General features: G+C 37.5%; 1 protein-coding gene across 1 annotated transcript in view; it reads left to right on the forward strand.

The window, feature by feature from the left end:
* Positions 1 to 19,450, forward strand: part of Pgk (phosphoglycerate kinase) — a 125,457-nt gene that overhangs the window by 25,831 nt on the left and 80,176 nt on the right. The window contains exon 3 of the mRNA XM_067135058.2: positions 5,019 to 5,163. Coding sequence (XP_066991159.2) covers positions 5,019 to 5,163 — 145 coding nt within the window. The remainder of the gene's footprint in view (positions 1 to 5,018; positions 5,164 to 19,450) is intronic.

Below are 19,450 nucleotides of genomic sequence, written 5' to 3' on the forward strand. Positions count from 1 at the left end.
ATGCAACCTGAGTTCTAGCTGTTCCACAGTATCTCCCAAGTGATACCTCAGTTTAAATTTTTTAATACTCAGTTCTCCCATTGGATTTCTTCTTTTACAGAACACATGGGGAGCCCGACGATATTTTATCATTTCCAGCATCAGAAGATATGTCCGAGAAATCAGAATAATCAGACATGTGTAAAATACGAATGAGATAATAACATATGCAATTTATCAAGGTTATGTTATAGAATTATTACATTACACTGCAGTAAGAAGCGTAATGTTGCCTGTATACGGACAACAGCTATAGCTAGCAATGTATGAGGTTAGACTTCAGTGTATTTTTGTTAACAATCAGCCGTTCTTCTATCTCAAATAGAAAACAACTCGTTGATCTGAGGTCAAAGAGTTTGGTTGGAGAAATTCTCCAGTCAGAGTTGATCTCAGTTCAGTGCACATTGATCTCAGATGAAGGTTTATACAATACAAATGTCCGAGTTTTGCGTGAACCAAGATCAATTTCGTATCTGATCTAAGATCAAATGTTTTATACAATCGGCCCTAAGTGTGCTTCTGATCATGTTGTCAGCTTTTAACAGACTTGATTTTGGTATTTTCTCAACCGAAACAGCCTGGAAGGGGTATATCAATATTGAGCCAATAAACTGATTTAATAAAGTCAGTTTTTTGTGTGGTTACAGTGAGGCCAGGAAATGTGTTTCAAGTACTTGATTTCCATTGAAGACTAAAGTCTGTCTGAAAGTTGCCCCAAAATATTTTATTTCTTCACTATCAGTTATACTTGTTATTTTTCTAGAGACCATCACAATATCATCAGAATGAAGTTCACCATTTTTTATAATGATATTTGATTTGTGTGCATTTATATATGTAAACCTATTTCTTTAAGCAGACTGATGACAGAAGTAACTAGGATTGAAGCTGCTGCTTGGTCTTTGGCAATTTATTTATTTATTTATTTATCGTATGGCATATATATATATACACAGAAACAAGAAAGCAAGTACATTATATTTTAATGTCCAAAGATGTTATCCATTCTAGAGCCTCTGTATTGGCCTCTAGAAAATCAAACCAATCTCCAGGGTCGGCTCTTCTGCTACACTCCTTTACAAAGTGTTCGATGGTTTGAAAAGGAGCACCACAGTCACACTTGGGGGATTGTATCTTTCCCCATTTATACAGGGATGCAGCACAGACACCATGACCACATCGAATTCTATTAAGGATAGTCCAAGTTCTTCTTTGGAGATCAGACCTCGAATTAGGTGGGAAGAAAGACCAGAGACGTTCACCTGTTTTTGAGATCCAATCTTCCTTCCATTGGGCATAGGGGTTGAAATTGTCTTCTGTGAGCTTCTGAGCAAACTTAACTGGCGGATGTCTAGATTTCAACCGATTCCTCTGAAGGTCAAGAATATTGGAGTAGATGGGCAAGTCAGGGTTCTCATTTATCTTGGAGTGTTCTCTCAACAGTGTTTGTGCTGTACGGAATGAAGCAGGCATGATGTTGCTCAAGACAGGAAGCCAGTGGGTAGGAGTTGATCTTATTACACCTGAAATAATTTTCATTGTGTTGTTGAGTTGAGTGTCCACAAGTTTCACATGGCAGCTGTTGATCCACACAGGAGCACAATATTCTGCCGCTGAGAAAACTAAACCAAGGGCAGAACATCTCAAAGGTAGTCGCAGAAGCACCCCAGGTTGTACCACACAACTTCTGCAGAATGTTGTTACAACTCCTAATCTTTGCTGCTGTATTTACTAGATGTTGCCTGAAGGAGAGTGTCCGATCTAATGTTATACCTAAATACTTTGGGTAATTATTGTGTCTGAGGACCTTACCGTTAAAAGACACTTGGAGAGTACAGTTTGCCATTTTGTTATTTAGATGAAACAGGACACCTCAGTTTTGCTGGTGTTTGGTTGGAGTCTCCATTTCCGAAAATAGTCGCTAAGAATGGAAAGGTCATCAGTTAAAATGTTCTCCATTTCTTTCAGGTTACTATGACTTGTAGCTAAAGCTATATCATCAGCATAGCAAAATTTTCTAGATTTCGTTGGTGGCAAATTTGATACATACAGATTAAACAGGAGAGGAGCCAAGACTGATCCTTGAGGGAGACCATTGTTCAATATTCTCAGATTGCTAGTCCTATTCCCTAGAACATCCTGAAAGTGTCTATTATTAAGCATGTTTCCAATTAATTGCACCGTGGTTTTGCATGGTAATACATGAAGAAGTTTATACAGCAGCCCTTCTCTCCAAACCGTGTCATAAGCAGCAGAAAGATCCAGAAAAACAGCAGAGGTTTTCAACTGTTGCTGAAAACCTGCTTCATTGCATATTGTGAGTGCAAGGACTTGGTCACAACAGCTACGATTCTGCCTAAAACCAGCTTGGTCAATAGGAATATGTTGATTAATTACAATGCTAATTCTGTTGTATAGTAGTCTTTCAAGGAGTTTATAGCAACAACTGAGGAGAGCGATTGGTCTGTAGCTTTGTAGTATATCTTTTGGTTTGCCAGGTTTCAATATGGCAAGGATTTTAGTCTCTTTTAAACTCCTTAGGAAGAATACCTGTCTGAAGTATGTGGGTAAAGAAGCACGTCAACCACCTTCTCGGATCCTGTCCCATATTTACGATAAATTCAGGATGTATTCCATCAAAACCTGGTGCCTTACCAACTTTCATGTCCTTTAATGCTGTATCAACCTCATCAATCATGAAGGCTTCAGAGTACTCTGAAGAGGTTGGAGAGGTACGTTTAAGCATCCTTAGGTTCTTTTTCGCCGTTTTTGTATGTTTTTTTATCTTTGGTAACCCTTGATGTTAAAATAATATGGGAGGCTATTTTGTTTGGTGAGATAGTTGACTACTCTCTAACTCCCGTTGAGCTTCTTCCAAGTGTTCTCAATAGGCTCCAGGCTTCTCTACTGGAATGAGAGAAATCCAAGTTACTGTTTCTGTCCATTTCTGTCTACGATTTTCATCCAGTCTCCGAAATAGCTCCTTACCAGTCATATGGGCACCTGTTTCAAGAAAATCTTTGTATAGGGCATCGCTCTGTTCACTCCATCCAGGAACGTATTCTTTCCTGTAGCCTCTTGGGATGTGCTTTTGGGCTACAGATTTCACAAGCCCTACAAATCTCTGATAATTATCGCTAGTTGCCGGAATCCATCTGATGCACTTGTCCAGCTCTTCAGAGAATTTTGTCCAGTTTGCCTTTTTTAAGTTCCAGCGTGGGCGTGGGTAAGATCTAATTAAGGGAACAGAGATGCCCATATCAAGGAAGATTGGTCTGTGTTGACTATTTGGGAAGTCCCCCAAAACTTCTCTCATCATGGGTAGAGGGTTACCAACAGAGTCACATGTGACGAATCAGAGGTTTGGGTTGGACTCTCGCTTCCCAGCAGCAGATCTAAACGTGCCTTTGTCTTTTGCATCAAATATAAGATTTACATTTTGGTCTTCTGACCATTCTACTAAATCTATGCCACAATCATCGTTTCTTGCATATTTCCAAGTTTCATGATGGTTGTTGAAGTTGCCAGCATGGATAGTTGGATGACTTGCATCTGGAAGAGCTGGGGTTGGCCAGCAGGTGGCTGGAGGTTTGTAGATATTTACGATGGTTACAGCTTGCAGTTTTACTGTTACAGTATGAATATTATTAATTGTACTAGATGATATGAATTCAACCTGCTCCAAGTTGTTACGGGCATATGTAGCAATACCACATACATTGTCAAAGGTAGCACCAATAATACTATAACCATAAATCTTGCCTCTCTTCCTTAGCTCATCTTCTGTAGCAGCATGTGTTTCAGATCAATGTCATTATTACGTAGCAATTTTGACAAAACGTCACACTTAGATCTACTGATACCTTCAATATTCAGTTGGCAAATTTTAATACCATGTCTAAGCTTTCGAGTCAATTGGCTCATAAAAGAGCCGTTGAGTGGATTACTTTGTACAGTTTGCATATTTGCTGGGAGATCTTGAGAAGATAGGTCCAGCAGCCAATGTTGTTGCTTCCTTAGCACCACCCAGGGGTCATGTGTAGGGCTTTTTAAGGTTTAACCTACGGACGTGAAGCAAGAGTATACCCCCGGGTCTTTAGCTATGATCACCAGATTGTCGGCAAAGCAGAGAGATGTTAGAGGTGGTGCTAGGAGTCAATTGAAAACCATAAATTTCTAATACTTTGTTAGTAAGTTAATCAAGGATATGGTTTATTTCCCAGTTAAATAAAAAAGGAGAAATAGGATCTTCTTATATCACTCCTTGTTTGATGTTTATCTTATCAGTAGGACCATGAGCAGTTCAAACTTTTGTGTTTTCTGTGAGGAGGTTGACAGCTACATTTTTGTCTGTAATAAAGATAGTTTGGGGTGTGTACTATAAGAGATATTTTAAAATTGTAATTTTTCTGCACATGGAAGCCTTTGATTATAGAGTATTTTTAATAATTACATTTATCAAATCATCTCAAAAACTAGTTGTCAACTTGAAGTTAATTTGTTATCCATACTAATCTGCAAGCAAATAATTAGTTAGCAGCAACATTTCAGAAATTTCTGAAACTCAGGGCCCCCTGAACCAAAGGCGACTACGCTGACCATTCAGCCAATGAGCTGGACTGCAGTTTCATAGTTTATTTACCTGATTACTTAACAGACTATGGTACATGAAAGAGTTTGTTCCTGTTTTGTTTTAGTTATGTTTGGATCATTGAAGGGAGATTGTGTAAGTAAAAAAAAAATTATGTTTGTCCCACTAACTATTTTGACTGTTTTGGGGGATCTATAGGTGGTGGTATCCTCATATGTTCAACTATTTTTAATCTGTAATTTATAGTTATTAGTGTGTAAGGTCAATCGTTACTTGGAAAATAAATAATATTGCTTCTATTGTCTGCTAGCTTGTTATTTCTGTAAGTGATACTTCATTTGGTGTTGTGTGTCACTTTGTAGTAATTTATGTCCTTGATGCCTTCAAGGAATGTGACCTTCCTTGAGGACTGTGTGGGACCAGAAGTAGAGTCTGCATGTGCTGATCCAGCACCAGGATCTGTTATTCTTCTAGAGAACCTTCGTTTTCATGTTGAAGAGGAGGGGAAAGGAGTTGATGCTGAGGGACAGAAGGCAAGTAATAGAATATTAATTTAATGTGATGTGCAAGAGAGTGTTTAGTTGGATTTATTGTGTCAATTATTACTCATTTTTCATCAAAAACGTATGTATTCAGAATTCCAGAATTTTATCATCTTCTGGACAGACATTATTTAAACTACAGTAGAAACTACAGGTGCGCTACTTCATTGCTGCTGACGGAGCTCGGAGAATCTACAGGCACGTTTTCACTGTAACTAAAAAATAGTAGCTGCCATTTCAGCAAGCTGTGATTTCACTAGGATATTGTTGAAAGCTTCTGCTAGCATAAAATGTACTAGTTATGAGCATAACACACAAGTATGAAAGATGAGTTGTCCACCTAATCAATACTTTATTTTATAAAGTGTCCAGAATATTTATATTTAAAAGACAGTACCAGTTTCGACCTGTAAATAGGTCATCATCAGCTGTTGATGAACCTGCTTAATACCGATTGTGCAGAATAAAACACTACTAAAATTAAACAAGAATGCCACTATTCTAATAAAATACATAAAGTTATGATATTTACATATGACTTGATAGAGTCCTATGAATGCCACATATTCCAAAAACAGTATTGCTAAAAGATTAAAAATAGGGTACCGTTCTTGGAGTTCAAAGAGTCACTGGAGTTTTGGTGTCAAGTTCAAAAATCTATGCTGTATGCCAACATTATGTCATACGAGATATATACTGTACATATGGTATAATTAAAGGGCTTTGGCTTGCTGGAGTCTCATAAGTGCCACATATTCCAAAAATTGTATTGCTAAAAGGTTAAAAATAGGGTAAAATTCTTAAGGCCGGTCTTCACTGATTAACATGTAACACCAACGTGTTAAATGTAACATGTTACAATTGACATTGCATGTTAACTCAGAAAATTGAGGCTAACACTTTTAACATGTTGGCGTGTTTTCCGCTCCAAGTTGTTCGTGAGATATCGGCACAGCTTCGGCAAATTCCGTGCTGTTTCCATGCCAACAGATAGCATAAATGACACAAACGACGTGCTTCTTGTGAAGTAGGATTATAGTTACAACACTCCGCAACACTCATTCTCTTTGTTATAAGTACAAATACAGTACACACATGTATGTCGTTCTCGTTCTGCACTATACCGGTACTAACATTTTATAGTCAGAAATGGAGTGGAACAAGGAGATTACTCTGGACTTAATTAATATAATAGAAAGGCCTTGTTTGTGGGATGTCTCATCAAAGGAATACAGAGATAAAGAGAAGAAAGCTGACTGTTTCCAGGAACTCGAAATTATCTATAATTGAGGGGCCGACATGGGAAAGCACTTAAAGGAATACAGAGATAAAGCGACAGCTCCCCCCACCCATCCCTCCATTCCCCTTAAGGCTGGTCTCCACTGATTAACATTAACATGTTGAATTTAACATGTTACAATTGACATGTATGTTGTGATTGTGTCTTCTAGTTGACTTTGCATGTTAACTCAGAATGTTGAGGTTAACACTTCTAACATGTTGGCGTGTTTTCCGCTCCAGGTGGAAAACATGTCAAGTCAATTCGTTGCTCGTGAGATGTTGGCACAGCTTCGGCAACTTCCTTTCCATTTCCATGTCAACAGATAGCCAAACGATGCAAACGACGTGCTTCTCGTGAAGTAGGATTATATTTACAACGCTCCGCAACACCCATTCTCTTTGTTATAAGCTACAAATACAGTACCGATACGCACATGTGTGTCGTTCTCTCTGCACTATACTAAAATTTATAGTCATAAATGGAGTAGAGCAACATTACTTTGGACTTAATTAATGATATAATAGAAAGGCCTTATTTGTGGGAGGGATGTCTCATCAAAGGAATGCAGGGATTAAGCGAAGAAAGCCAATATTTTTCAGGAACTCTAAATCATCTATAATTGTTCCCGCGAGTGCATCGGGAAAACCCTAGCGTCTCTCCGCTCCCAGTACAGTCGAGTATTGCAAAAAAAATCAGAAAAGTCGGGGGGCGGGAGCGGACAAAATTTATACTTCAAAGTGGTTTGCTTTTGAAGCAATGAGCAGGATGAGGGGAGGAAATATGTCTAATAGAACTGCATTTCTAAATCATAACAAGAAGCAACAATGGCAATAACAAAGGCCAAATCCTCTTCAACTGAGTCCATTGTCCTTGTTTGAAAATACCAGACACCACCTAAATGTATTACCACAAATTGATATGATGAACTATCTATATATAAACAAAGGAAGTCAAGTTTAACATGTTTATTAAGTGTGGACACAATGTTAAATGAAACAGTATTCAACATTTAACATGTTGATGGTGTCACCAGTTAACATTAAACACTTTTAACATTTAACATGTGTTTGTTAAATGTTAATCAGTGGAGACCGGCCTTTACAGCAACAGATACTAACACCAGAAGAATACGGTACAGTACACGTCAGACAGCCAGGTTATACGCTTCTCAACCACTCAATAACAGTAAGTAACTGTTATGATTGCACACACAAACAGACACTTTCTGAACACTATTTTTTTAAAACCTCTATTTTCTATTTTACTTTTCGCTTTTACAGATATTTATCAATAGTCATAGACAAGGAAAGAGCCACCACCAACAACTGTTTTTACACACTAATGTGATTTGCATTTAATGCTTTCAAGACTATCAACAACTTCAGCTGCACATACCTATCTTCAAATGTACACGTATTGAATATTAGAAAATTTGCAAGCTATCTAGTGGTTGAACTTTGTATAAAGTATAGTGGTACAAAGTACCCCATACATACTCAAGCATATAACATGTTTTTACCCGTTATTTTGAACTATAACAAGACATATGCATCTTAAAGTGTATTTTACCATGTGTTGTGAACATTTCAGTGTGTTTATGTAGTTAATATTTTAATAGGTTACTTAACACGAGTTTCAGGTCATCTGACATACCTATAATTATGATCATGATACTAACCACTTTGAAATAAGTCAATTTAACGTCACACACAATCTTTTCACTTGACAAGGTATAACGCCTAAATGCAACTATTGTAAGGGCATAATACAGCTGAGCTCAAGCGCATAATCTTTTCATGCCAGACGATTTAATAAAAAATGAAAGATGACAAATTTATTTCAAGAACATGTTTTACCCGCAAACTTGGACTGTAACAAGATATATGTATATTGAGATGTATTTTATCATGTATTGTGAACATTTTAGTGTGTTTATATAGTTAACATTTTAATAAGTTTCAACACGAGTTTTAGGTCTTCAGACATACTTAAGTTTATGAGCATAGGACTAACCACTTTGAAATATGTCAATTCAACGTCTGTCACACACAATCTTTTCACTTGGCAAGGCACAACACCTAAAATTGTAACTAATGTAAGAGTATAATACAGCTGAAGATGACTTTGTAAAGATTCGAAACTAGTTCTGTTATATAAGGAATTATAATAAAATTAGTATTGATCAGGTGGATCTTTTCTTTTATATATGGTAATTATCAATACGGAACATAATGAAATTAATTAATCAAGATTAATCAAAGTGAAGAAAACTGACCATTTCCAGGAACTCAAAATTATCTATAATTTATTGTTCCCGTGTGTGCATCGAAAAAAACTAGCGTCCCTCTGCTCCCAGTACAGTTGAGAATTGCAAAAGGTTCAGAAAAGTCAGAAGTCGGGGCAGGAGTGGACGAAGTTTATACTTCAAAGTGGTTTGTTTTTGAAGCAATGAGCAGGATGAGGGGAGGAAATGTGCCTAATAAAACTGCAATAATAATAATAATAATAATAATCGTATGCCCTCAGCTACCGTGTGCAGACATTTCGATTTTATGCCATCTGGCTGTCTGCTCGTCAATTTCGACATTCCGTTTTACTCTAGATCCACTAGATGGCAGACCGAGTAAACCGAAACCCTCTTGGACGTCTATGGCTGAGATTTTAATTAATTTTGTCGGGTAGACACCAAATGTGTCACCAGAGATCTTTTACATGCCGACATCGTACGACATGGAGTGTCGAATGGACTTTTTTCCGCCCTTCAAAAATCCGACTACTTCTGCCGGGTTTGAACCCGCTATCTTGGGATCCGGAGGCCGACACTCTACCACTGATCCACAGAGGCAGCTAATAAAACTGCATTTCTAAATCATAACAAGAAGCAACAGTTGCAGTAACAAAGGCCAAATCATCTTCATTTTTCTTTTTGCTAGTGGCTTTACGTTGCACCAACACAGATAGGTTTTATGGCTACAATTTGATAGGAAAGGCCTCGGATTTGGAAGGAAGCAACCATTACCTTAATTAAGGTACAGCCCCAGCATTTGCCTGGTGTAAAAATGGGAAACCATGGAAAACCATCCTCAGGGCTGCCTACAGTGGGATTCGAACCCACTCTCTCCCGGATGCAAGCTCACAGACACGTGCCCCTAACTGCACGGCCAACTCGCCCGGTAATCCTCTTCATCTGAGTCCATTGTCCTTGTTTGAAAATAGTAGACACCACCTAAATGTATTACCACAAATTGATATGATGAACTACCTGTATATAGAAAAATGAAGTCAAGTTTAACATGTTTATTAAGTGTGGACACAATGTTAAATGAAAGAGTATTTAACATTTAACATGTTGATGGTGTCACCACTTAACATTTTACACTTTCAACAGGTTGTTAAATGTTAATCAGTGGAGACCGGCCTTTAGAGTTAAAATGGCCGCTGAGTTTTGGTGTTAAGTTCAAATATCGGTACCGGGTGAGTTGGCCGTGCGGTTAGGGGTGTGCAGCTGTGAGCTCGCATCCGCGAGATAGTAGGTTTGAATCCCACTGTCAGCAGCCCTGAAGATGGTTTTCTATGGCTTCCCATTTTCACACCAGGCAAATGCTGGGGCTGTACCTTAATTAAGGCCACGGCCGCTTCCTTCCCATTCCTAGGCCTTTCCTGTCCCATTGTTGCCATGTCGGTGCGACGTAAAGGAAATAGCAAAAAAATAAAATAAATATCTGTGCTGTATGCTGACGTTATGTCCAACTGTTGTATAGATATGTTCATGTGCATTGTTGTAGCACAAATATGCGGGGAAAATTGCGTTCAGCAGAAATGAGGTTCTGTAACTTGTTTAACAGGCACTATGTTCATTCTTAGTCTATATCGTTGCTGATACATGTTAGCTGAATTGAATCCTTGTTGAGGCATAATATGCTGTGTATGACATATTGAATTATATGAAAGTAGGTTGAGAGAGCTCCCCTCTTCATACTTGCATTCCCGCTCAGGTAAATTAAAAAAATCTGAGAAAGAAGAAAAAGGTAGGAGTTAGAATAACTGATAGAGTGTGCCTGCTAAATGGTTTGTGTGCTATAGTGTGTGTGTGTGTTACGTGTGGGAATGGATATATGTCTTCGAGTATGGTCGGGAGCGTGCTGCACATTGTTGCTTGTATGTCGTGTGGCTGTCGTAGCGTTCAGATTGAGAGGTAGAGGGGAGAGGGTAGCAGCTTGTGGAGGGGGTGGATTGGGGTATGTCTTTTGGGTTGTGTGTGGATTTGTGTCTGCTGATTCTTTTTAAATATGTGTCTTTTAGAATGGGAATGGCTGTGTTGAAGAGAATATTTGTTTAATCTGTGATTTCATTTAAGTTGAAGTTAGGATTAGCGTATTGGTCCATATTGATGTAAAAATCTTCCATTATATTGAGCAGTGAGCCTGTGGGGTTCATATTTAAAATTTCCATGTCATTCTCAATTCTAGTGAACTTAGTTTATGATCCTCGACATGTTACCCTATGGATGAAAAGTGATTATATTTAGAGGCATTGATATGTTCGTTGTAGCGAATGAAAACATCTGCCGATGCGTCCGATGTAGCTGGCTTCACAATCGTTGCATTTCATGCGGTATACCCCTGAGTGGCTTTATTTGTTGTTTTCATTGACAGTTTTAGTGTTATGTAAAATGGAGGAATTATTACGTGTGGTTCTGTAAGCTATTCTTAGATTGTGTATTTTGAAAATATTGGTTATGTGGTGGATGTGGATGTTGTTAAAGGTAAAGAGTGTGTAGTCTTCCTTAGGTTTGTTATTTCTACTTAATTTGGATTTTGGTTGATGTTTTATTTTGTGAATTATTTTGTTTATCATGTTTCTATTGTATCCATTATGCTCCGCTATTACGTGAATTAGGTTTACTTCTTTTTTAAAAATTCTTCCTGAGATAAGGGTATGTTGAAAGCTCTGCATATAATACTGTAGTATGCTGCATTTTTGTGTGCATTAGGGTGAGTGAAATCTACTTTTATAGTATTAGAGGTTTGTGTAGGTTTTCTATAGATTTTGTATGTTAAGTGGTCAGTTTTAGTGACAGATAAATCAAGATAATTCAGAGCGTGATCTTTCTCAGTTTCCATCGTAAATTTTATATGTGGGTCTATTTTGTTTAGCTGTTCAAATATGTTGTTTTCATTAGTGAACCTGCAGTCTATAACAACGAAGATATCGTCTACAAATCTGCACCAGAATGGTATATTGTTAATTTTGCTAATTTCTGAGTGTTCTAAGTGGTCTATGTAGATCTCAGCTAATATCCCTGAAGCTGGTGAACCCATGGGAAGGCCTTGCTATTTGCAGATAGTATCATGGAATCTAATGTAATTATTGTTGAGGGCAATTCAAGTAAATTAATGAATTCATCTATTTCTTGGATGCTTCGATTATTGTGATTTCTTAAATTTTATTCTATTAGTCTTATTGTTTTCTGTGTGGATATGTTAGGGTACATGTTAATGATGTCATATGATGCTAGAATGTGGTGTTGCTCAATTTTCAGCTCTTTTGTGATGTTACAGAATTCTGTTGAGTTTCGTACTGATTTCTTGGCTAAGAATGTGTAGTGAGTGACATCGTGGTCAGGGTCAACAGCAAGGATAGAATAGTGCTAATGGGCGATTTCAATGCGAGAGTTGGGAATAGAACTGAAGGATACGAAAGGGTGATTGGTAAATGTGGGGAAGATATGGAAGCTAATGGGAAAGGGAAGCGTTTGCTGGACTTCTGTGCTAGTATGGGTTTAGCTGTTACGAATACATTCTTCAAGCATAAGGCTATTCACCGCTACACATGGGAGGCTAGGGGTACCAGATCCATAATAGACTATATCTTAACAGACTTTGAATTCAGGAAATCTGTTAGGAATGTACGAGTTTTTCGCGGATTTTTTGATGATACAGACCACTATCTGATCTGTAGTGAACTAAGTATCTGTAGGCCTAGGGTAGAGAAAGTGAAATCTGTCTGCAAACGAATAAGGGTAGAAAATCTCCAGGACGAGGAAATTAGACAGAAGTACATGGATATGATTAGTGAGAAGTTTCGAAGAGTAGACAGTAAGCAGGTTCAGGATATAGAAAGTGAATGGGTGGCATACAGGGATGCTGTAGTAGAAACAGCAAGGGAATGCCTAGGAACAACTGTGTGTAAAGATGGGAAAAGGCAAACATCTTGGTGGAATGATGAAGTGAGAGCAGCCTGTAAACGTAAAAAGAAGGCTTATCAGAAATGGCTCCAAACAAGGGCCGAGGCAGACAGGGATTTGTATGTAAATGAAAGAAACAGAGCGAAACAAATAGTTGTTGAATCCAAAAAGAAGTCATGGGAAGATTTTGGTAACAACCTGGAAAGGCTAGGTCAAGCAGCAGGGAAACCTTTCTGAACAGTAATAAAGAATCTTAGAAAGGGAGGGAAAAAGGAAATGAACAGTGTTTTGAGTAATTCACGTGAACTCATAATAGATCCCAGGGAATCACTGGAGAGGTGGAGGGAATATTTTGAACATCTCAGTGTAAAAGGAAATCATCCTGGTGGTGTTGTGAACAGCCAAGCTCATGGGGAGGAGGAAAATGATGTTGGTGAAATTATGCTTGAGGAAGTGGAAAGGATAATAAATAAACTCCATTGTCATAAGGCAGCAGAAATAGATGAAATTAGACCCGAAATGGTGAAGTATAGTGGGAAGGCAGGGATGAAATGGCTTCATAGAGTAGTAAAATTAGCATGGAGTGTTGGTAAGGTACCTTCAAATTGGACAAAAGCAGTAATTGCACCTATCTATAAGCAAGGGAGCAGGAAGGATTGCAACAACTATCGAGGTATCTCATTGATTAGTATACCAGGCAAAGTATTCACTGGCATCTTGGAAGGGAGGATGCGATCAGTCGTTGAGAGGAAGTTGGATGAAAACCAGTGTGGTTTCAGACCACAGAGAGGCTGTCAGGATCAGATTTTCAGTATGCGCCAGGTCATTGAAAAATGCTACGAGAGGAATAGGCAGTTATGTTTATGTTTCGTAGATCTAGAGAAAGCCTATGACAGGGTACTGAGGGAAAAGGTGTTCGCCATACTGGGGGACTATGGAATTAAAGGTAGATTATTAAAATCAATCAAAGGCATCTGTATTAACAATTGGGCTTCAGTAAGAATTGATGGTAGAATGAGTTCTTGGTTCAGGGTACTTACAGGAGTTAGACAAGGCTGTAATCTTTCACCTTTGCTGTTCGTAGTTTGCATGGATCATCTGCTGAAAGGTATAAAATGGCAGGGAGGGATTCAGTTAGGTGGAAATGTAGTAAGCAGTTTAGCCTATGCTGACGACTTGGTCTTAATGGCAGATTGTGCCGAAAGCCTGCAGTCTAATATCTTGGAACTTGAAAGTAGGTGCAATGAGTATGGTATGAAAATTAGCCCCTCGAAGACCAAATTGATGTCAGTAGGTAAGAAATTCTACAGAATTGAATGTCAGATTGGTGATACAAAGCTAGAACAGGTCGATAATTTCAAGTATTTAGGTTGTGTGTTCTCCCAGGATGGTAATGTAGTAAGTGAGATTGAATCAAGGTGTAGTAAAGCTAATGCAGTTAGCTCACAGTTGCGATCAGCAGTATTCTGTAAGAAGGAAGTCAGCTTCCAGACGAAACTATCTTTACATCGGTCTGTTTTCAGACCAACTTTACTTTACAGGAGCGAAAGCTGGGTGGACTCAAGATATCTTATTCATAAGTTAGAAGTAACAGACATGAAAGTAGCAAGAATGATTGCTGGTACAAACAGGTGGGAACAATGGCAGGAGGGTACTCAGAGTGAGGAGATAAAGGCTAATTTAGGAATGAACTCGATGGATGAAGCTGTACGCATAAACCGGCTTCGGTGGTGGGGTCATGTGAGGCGAATGGAGGAGGATAGGTTACCTAGGAGGATAATGGAGTCTGCTATGGAGGGTAAGAGGAGTAGAGGTAGACCAAGACGACGATGGTTAGACTCGGTTTCTAACGATTTAAAGAGAAGAGGTATAGAACTAAATGAGGCCACAACACTAGTTGCAAATCGAGGATTGTGGCGACGTTTAGTAAATTCTCAGAGGCTTGCAGACTGAACGCTGAAAGGCATAACAGTCTATAATGATAATGTATGTATGTATGTATGTATGTATGATAGCAGGAATATTTTCATGATGGCCTCGGGAATCCTCGCTGATATTTACGTAGATTTCCTCGAATACACTCACATTATAGGTAAAATTAATGGGATCAAACATTGGACTCGGTATGTGAATGATACTTTTATTATCCTGGATTCTCACATTACTGACAGCAACACCGTTCTTGAATTACTTAATAACCTGGATCCACACATAAAGTTTACGATAGAATCCGAGAACAACAATTCCCTTAATTATCTCGATTTAACTATTACTCGCAATCAGAATAAAACCATTTCTTTTAATATTTACAGGAAGCCCACTCACACAGTAAACACAATCCATCAAACTTCTCTACACCCAGGGACACAGAAGAAGACAGCTTACAATAGTATGATTTTCAGAGCTCTTAAGGTTCCTTTATCCCGTAAGAATTTTAGAAAGGAAATCAACACCATTTATGCAATAGCCGAAGGTAATGGTTTCAGTAAAACTTTCGTGAATAAAATTCTCAATAAATTTAGAAATAGACCCAAGACCACCTTAGAAAAACAATCTTCCCATAAAGAGAAGTTCACCACATTTACCTTTACTAATAATAATATATATCCTATTTCAAACATCTTTAAAAAGCACAAGTTAAAAGTAGCTTTCAAGACCGTTCACACCAATACAAAAATGTTTTTTAATTCTCATACTGTCAACAGCAAAAAATTTTCTAACTCTGGAATATACAAATTAAAATGCCAATCATGTCTTTCAACGTATATTGGGCAAACAGGCCGCAGTTTCAATGTAAGATACTCCGAACATCTTAATGCCCTAAAGTAAAATCGCTACTCAGCCATGAGCGAACATTGTAGAGAGAAAAATTATAAATACACAACAATTGATCAAGATTTAAAGATCCTGCATTACGAACAGAAAGGTCCCTTACTCAATATACTAGAGAATATATATATAGATATCGACCAATATAACAATCCCGTCTATAACTTAAATGAAATCAACGAAAAGAAAAATATTTTATTGGAAACCTTTGTCCCGCTTATCTGCGAACAGTTCATTAATAAAAAAGTTTTTCACTACCGACATTCTAGAACAAGACCCGCCCTTCCATCAACACCCTCCTTCCGCGAATCACAACGTCCCTCCCTCCCTCCCTGCCCCTCCCCCTCCATTACCCCTCCCAACCACATCGACACAGATACACAGTAAGCCACACACAGGCTTAGTTGTCAATGTGACTTGAGACCGACAAGGTCATCTCCATTCGAGATGACAACTTTTAGTTACAAGTAAGTCATATGAGTTTTCTTTTCGTACATCATTTTTAACTTGTTCTTCGTCCACTCATATATTCCTTTTTTCTCATTACAGATGTTACACGTTTTATTCGTAGTATTGACGGTCTCACTACACTCCTCAGCATAGTGTTTTATTTAACAGTCAGCAAGATCTATTAGACGAGAGGACTTTGTACCTCAATGTGTTTTTAACTCACTAATCATGATCACTGTCACTTCACATCATTACGTTTTTTAATTTGTTTGTATATTATGTAATCATTGTTTTACTACTGAAGATGGCCTTGAGATTAGGCTGAAACATGTATAGACTTTGCTTCATCTAACAGATGACTTGAATTGTATTGATAGGAGGATTTTATAAATATTTTCTTTTGTAAAGTGATAACCGTCAATACGGAATGAGATTCATAACTTGCAATGTTCTATTTCCACTTGCGAAGAGACACGATTACCTTTGAAAGCACAATGTACTCCAGAGGAATGAAGATGGTTCGTTTAGCACTGGAGGAGGTACAAAATCTTTATATATAAAATAACTTGTCCTGACTGGCTGACTTATTCATCATCGCCGAGCCTAAACTACTGGACATAAAGAAATGAAATTTTGGGGATATATTCATATTAAGATGTAGGTGCTCGCTAAGAGAGGATTTTTGGATATTCCGTCGCTAAGGGAGTGAAAAGGGAGGTGAAATTTTAAAGTGAGTGTATCTATATCTCAAAACTTTAAAAGTTTACAGATGTAAAAATTGGTATTTAGAATCTTCATTAAAATTAAAGAAACACGTATTTTTTTTGTTTTTGGAAAATCCCATTAGGAGGGGTGGAAAGGGGTGAAAAATGGGTTGAATGCCTTTAATGAGGATACTTATATCTCAGAAACTGAAGATATTACAGACCTGAAAATTGGTGTTTGGGATCTCCTTTAAAAATAAAGAAATACGTATTTTTTTGTTTTGGGAAAATCCCATTTATGGGGGGGGGTGAAAAGGGGGTGAATTTTTAAAATGAGTGTACCCATATCTCAAAACTTTTAAAGTTTATAGATGTAAAAATTGGTATTTAGAATCTCCTTTAAAAACAAGGAAGCACATATTTTTTGTTTGTTTTCGGAAAATCCCAATAGGAAGGGTGGAAAAGGGTGAATCATGGGTTGAATGCCTTTAATGAGGCTACTTATATTTCAGAACCTGAAGATATTACAGGCCTAAAAATTGGTGTTTGGGATCTCCTTTACAAATAAAGAAATACGTATTTTTTTGTTTTGGGAAAATCCAATTAATTGAGGGGGGAGGGATGAAAAGGGGTGAATTTTTATAAATGAGTGTATCCATATCTCAAAACTTTTAAAGTTTATAGATGTAAAAATTCGTATTTAGAATCTCCTTTAAAAGTAAAGAAGCACGTATAGTTTTTGTTTTCAGAAAATCCTAATAGGAAGGGTGGAAAAGGGTGAAAAATGGGTTGAATGCCTTTAATGAGGATACTTATATTTCAGAACCTGAAGATATTACAGACCTGAAAATTGGTGCTTAGGATCTCCTTTAAAAATAAAGAAACATGTATTTTTTATTTTTGGAAGATCCAGTTAATTGGGGGTGAAAAGGGGGTGAATTTTTAAAATGAGTGTATTTATATACAAAACTTTTAAAGTTTATAGATGTAAAAATTGGTATTTGGAATCTCCTTTAAAAATAAACAGTATTTTTTGTTTTCGGAAAATCCCAATGGGAAGGGTTCAAAAGGGTGAAAAAGTGGTTGAATGCCTTTAATGAGGCTACTTATATTTCAGAACTTGTAGATATTACAGACCTGAAAATTGGTATTTGGGATCTACTTTAAAATAAATAAACAGGAATTTTTTTGTTTTTGGAAAATCCAAATAATGCGGGGGGGGGGGGATGATAAGGGAGGTGAATTTTTAAAATCAGTGTGTCTATATCTTAAAACTTTAAAAGTTACAGATGTATAAATTGGTATTTAGAATCTCCTTTAAAAATAAAGGAACACGCATTTTTTTGTTTTCTGTAAATCCCAATAGGAGGGGTGTAAAAGGGTGAATAATGGGTTGAATGTCTTTAATGAGGGTACATATATCTCAGAAACTGAAGATATTACAGAACTGAAAATTTGTATATTGGATCTCCTTTAAAATTAAAGAAACACATATTTTTTCTTTTTGGAAAATCCAATTAATGGCAGTTAAACAGGAGTGACAAATTGGGGTGAATTTTTCGAAAGACTATATCTACAGAATATCTGAGAAACGTAAAATGTTACAGACGTAAAAAAGTGGGTATTTGGAATTTCCTGTAAATGTAAAGAAACATAGGTGATTTGTTTTTGGAAACTTCCACTTAAGGGGAAATAAAAAGGGGTGAAATTTTAAAATGAGAATTTCTACAGTATATCTCAAAAAACTTAACATGTTACAGAAGTGAAAAATGGTATTTTTTATCTCTAATAAAAATAAAGAAACGTGTATTTTTAATTTTCGGAAATACCACTTGGGTGGAGGGGGGGGGGGGGTAAAAGTGATTGAAAATGGTGTTGATTTCTTTTAATTAGGCTACTGATATCTCAAAAATGAAGATGTTACATACGTGAAATTTGATATTTGGAATCTGCTTTAAAAGTAAAGAAACACATATTCTCGGAAAATCCAATGAGGGGGGGAAGGGATGAAAGAATGAAAAATATATTGACTTAATTGTATGAGAATACATCTAATAAAAACTAAAGTTGTTACAGACGTGGGGGGAGGAAATCATTTTGGGGGTCGGGAGTGAAAAGGAGTTGAATTCCTTTCATGAGGACCCATAAATTAAAAACTGAAGAAGTTAGAGTCGTAATAATTGGTATTTAGAAGATCCTTTACTATTAAAGTAACAAGTATTTTTTGCCGGAAAATTCACTTAGGGGAGGGGGAGGAGTGTGAAAGGAGGTGATAAAAAGTGGATTATTTTTACGGGGATACTTACATCTCAAAACTGAAGGTAAAAGACGTCAACATTGGTGTTTGGAATCTCCTTTAAACGTAAGGAAACACTCCTTCTTTTAATTTTTTGGGGGGGTAAATAAACTTAACGGCGTTGGGGTGTAAAAGGGGGTGAGACCAATTGATTTTACTGTTCGTAATATACTTATAAGGATCCTCCGTTGCTCAGGCAACAGCGCGCCGGCCCTTCACAACTGGGTTCCATGGTTCAAATCTCGGTCACTCCATGTGATATTTGTGCTGGACAAAACGGAGGCGGGACAGGTTTTTCTCCGGATACTCCGGTTTTCCCTGTCATCATTCATTCCAGCAACACTGTCCAATATTTCATTTCATTTGTCATTCATCGATCATTGCCCCGGAGGAGTGCTTCGGCAGCTGGCACGGTTCCTATTGTCACCGCTAGATGGGGCTTTATTCATTCCATTCCTGACCCTGTCGAATGACTGGAAACAGGCTGTAGATTTTCGATGTACTTATTCTGATCATGAACCGATCATTTT

The sequence above is a fragment of the Anabrus simplex genome, chromosome 1, assembly GCF_040414725.1.
Source record: "Anabrus simplex isolate iqAnaSimp1 chromosome 1, ASM4041472v1, whole genome shotgun sequence".
NCBI classification, from domain to species: Eukaryota; Metazoa; Arthropoda; class Insecta; order Orthoptera; family Tettigoniidae; genus Anabrus; species Anabrus simplex.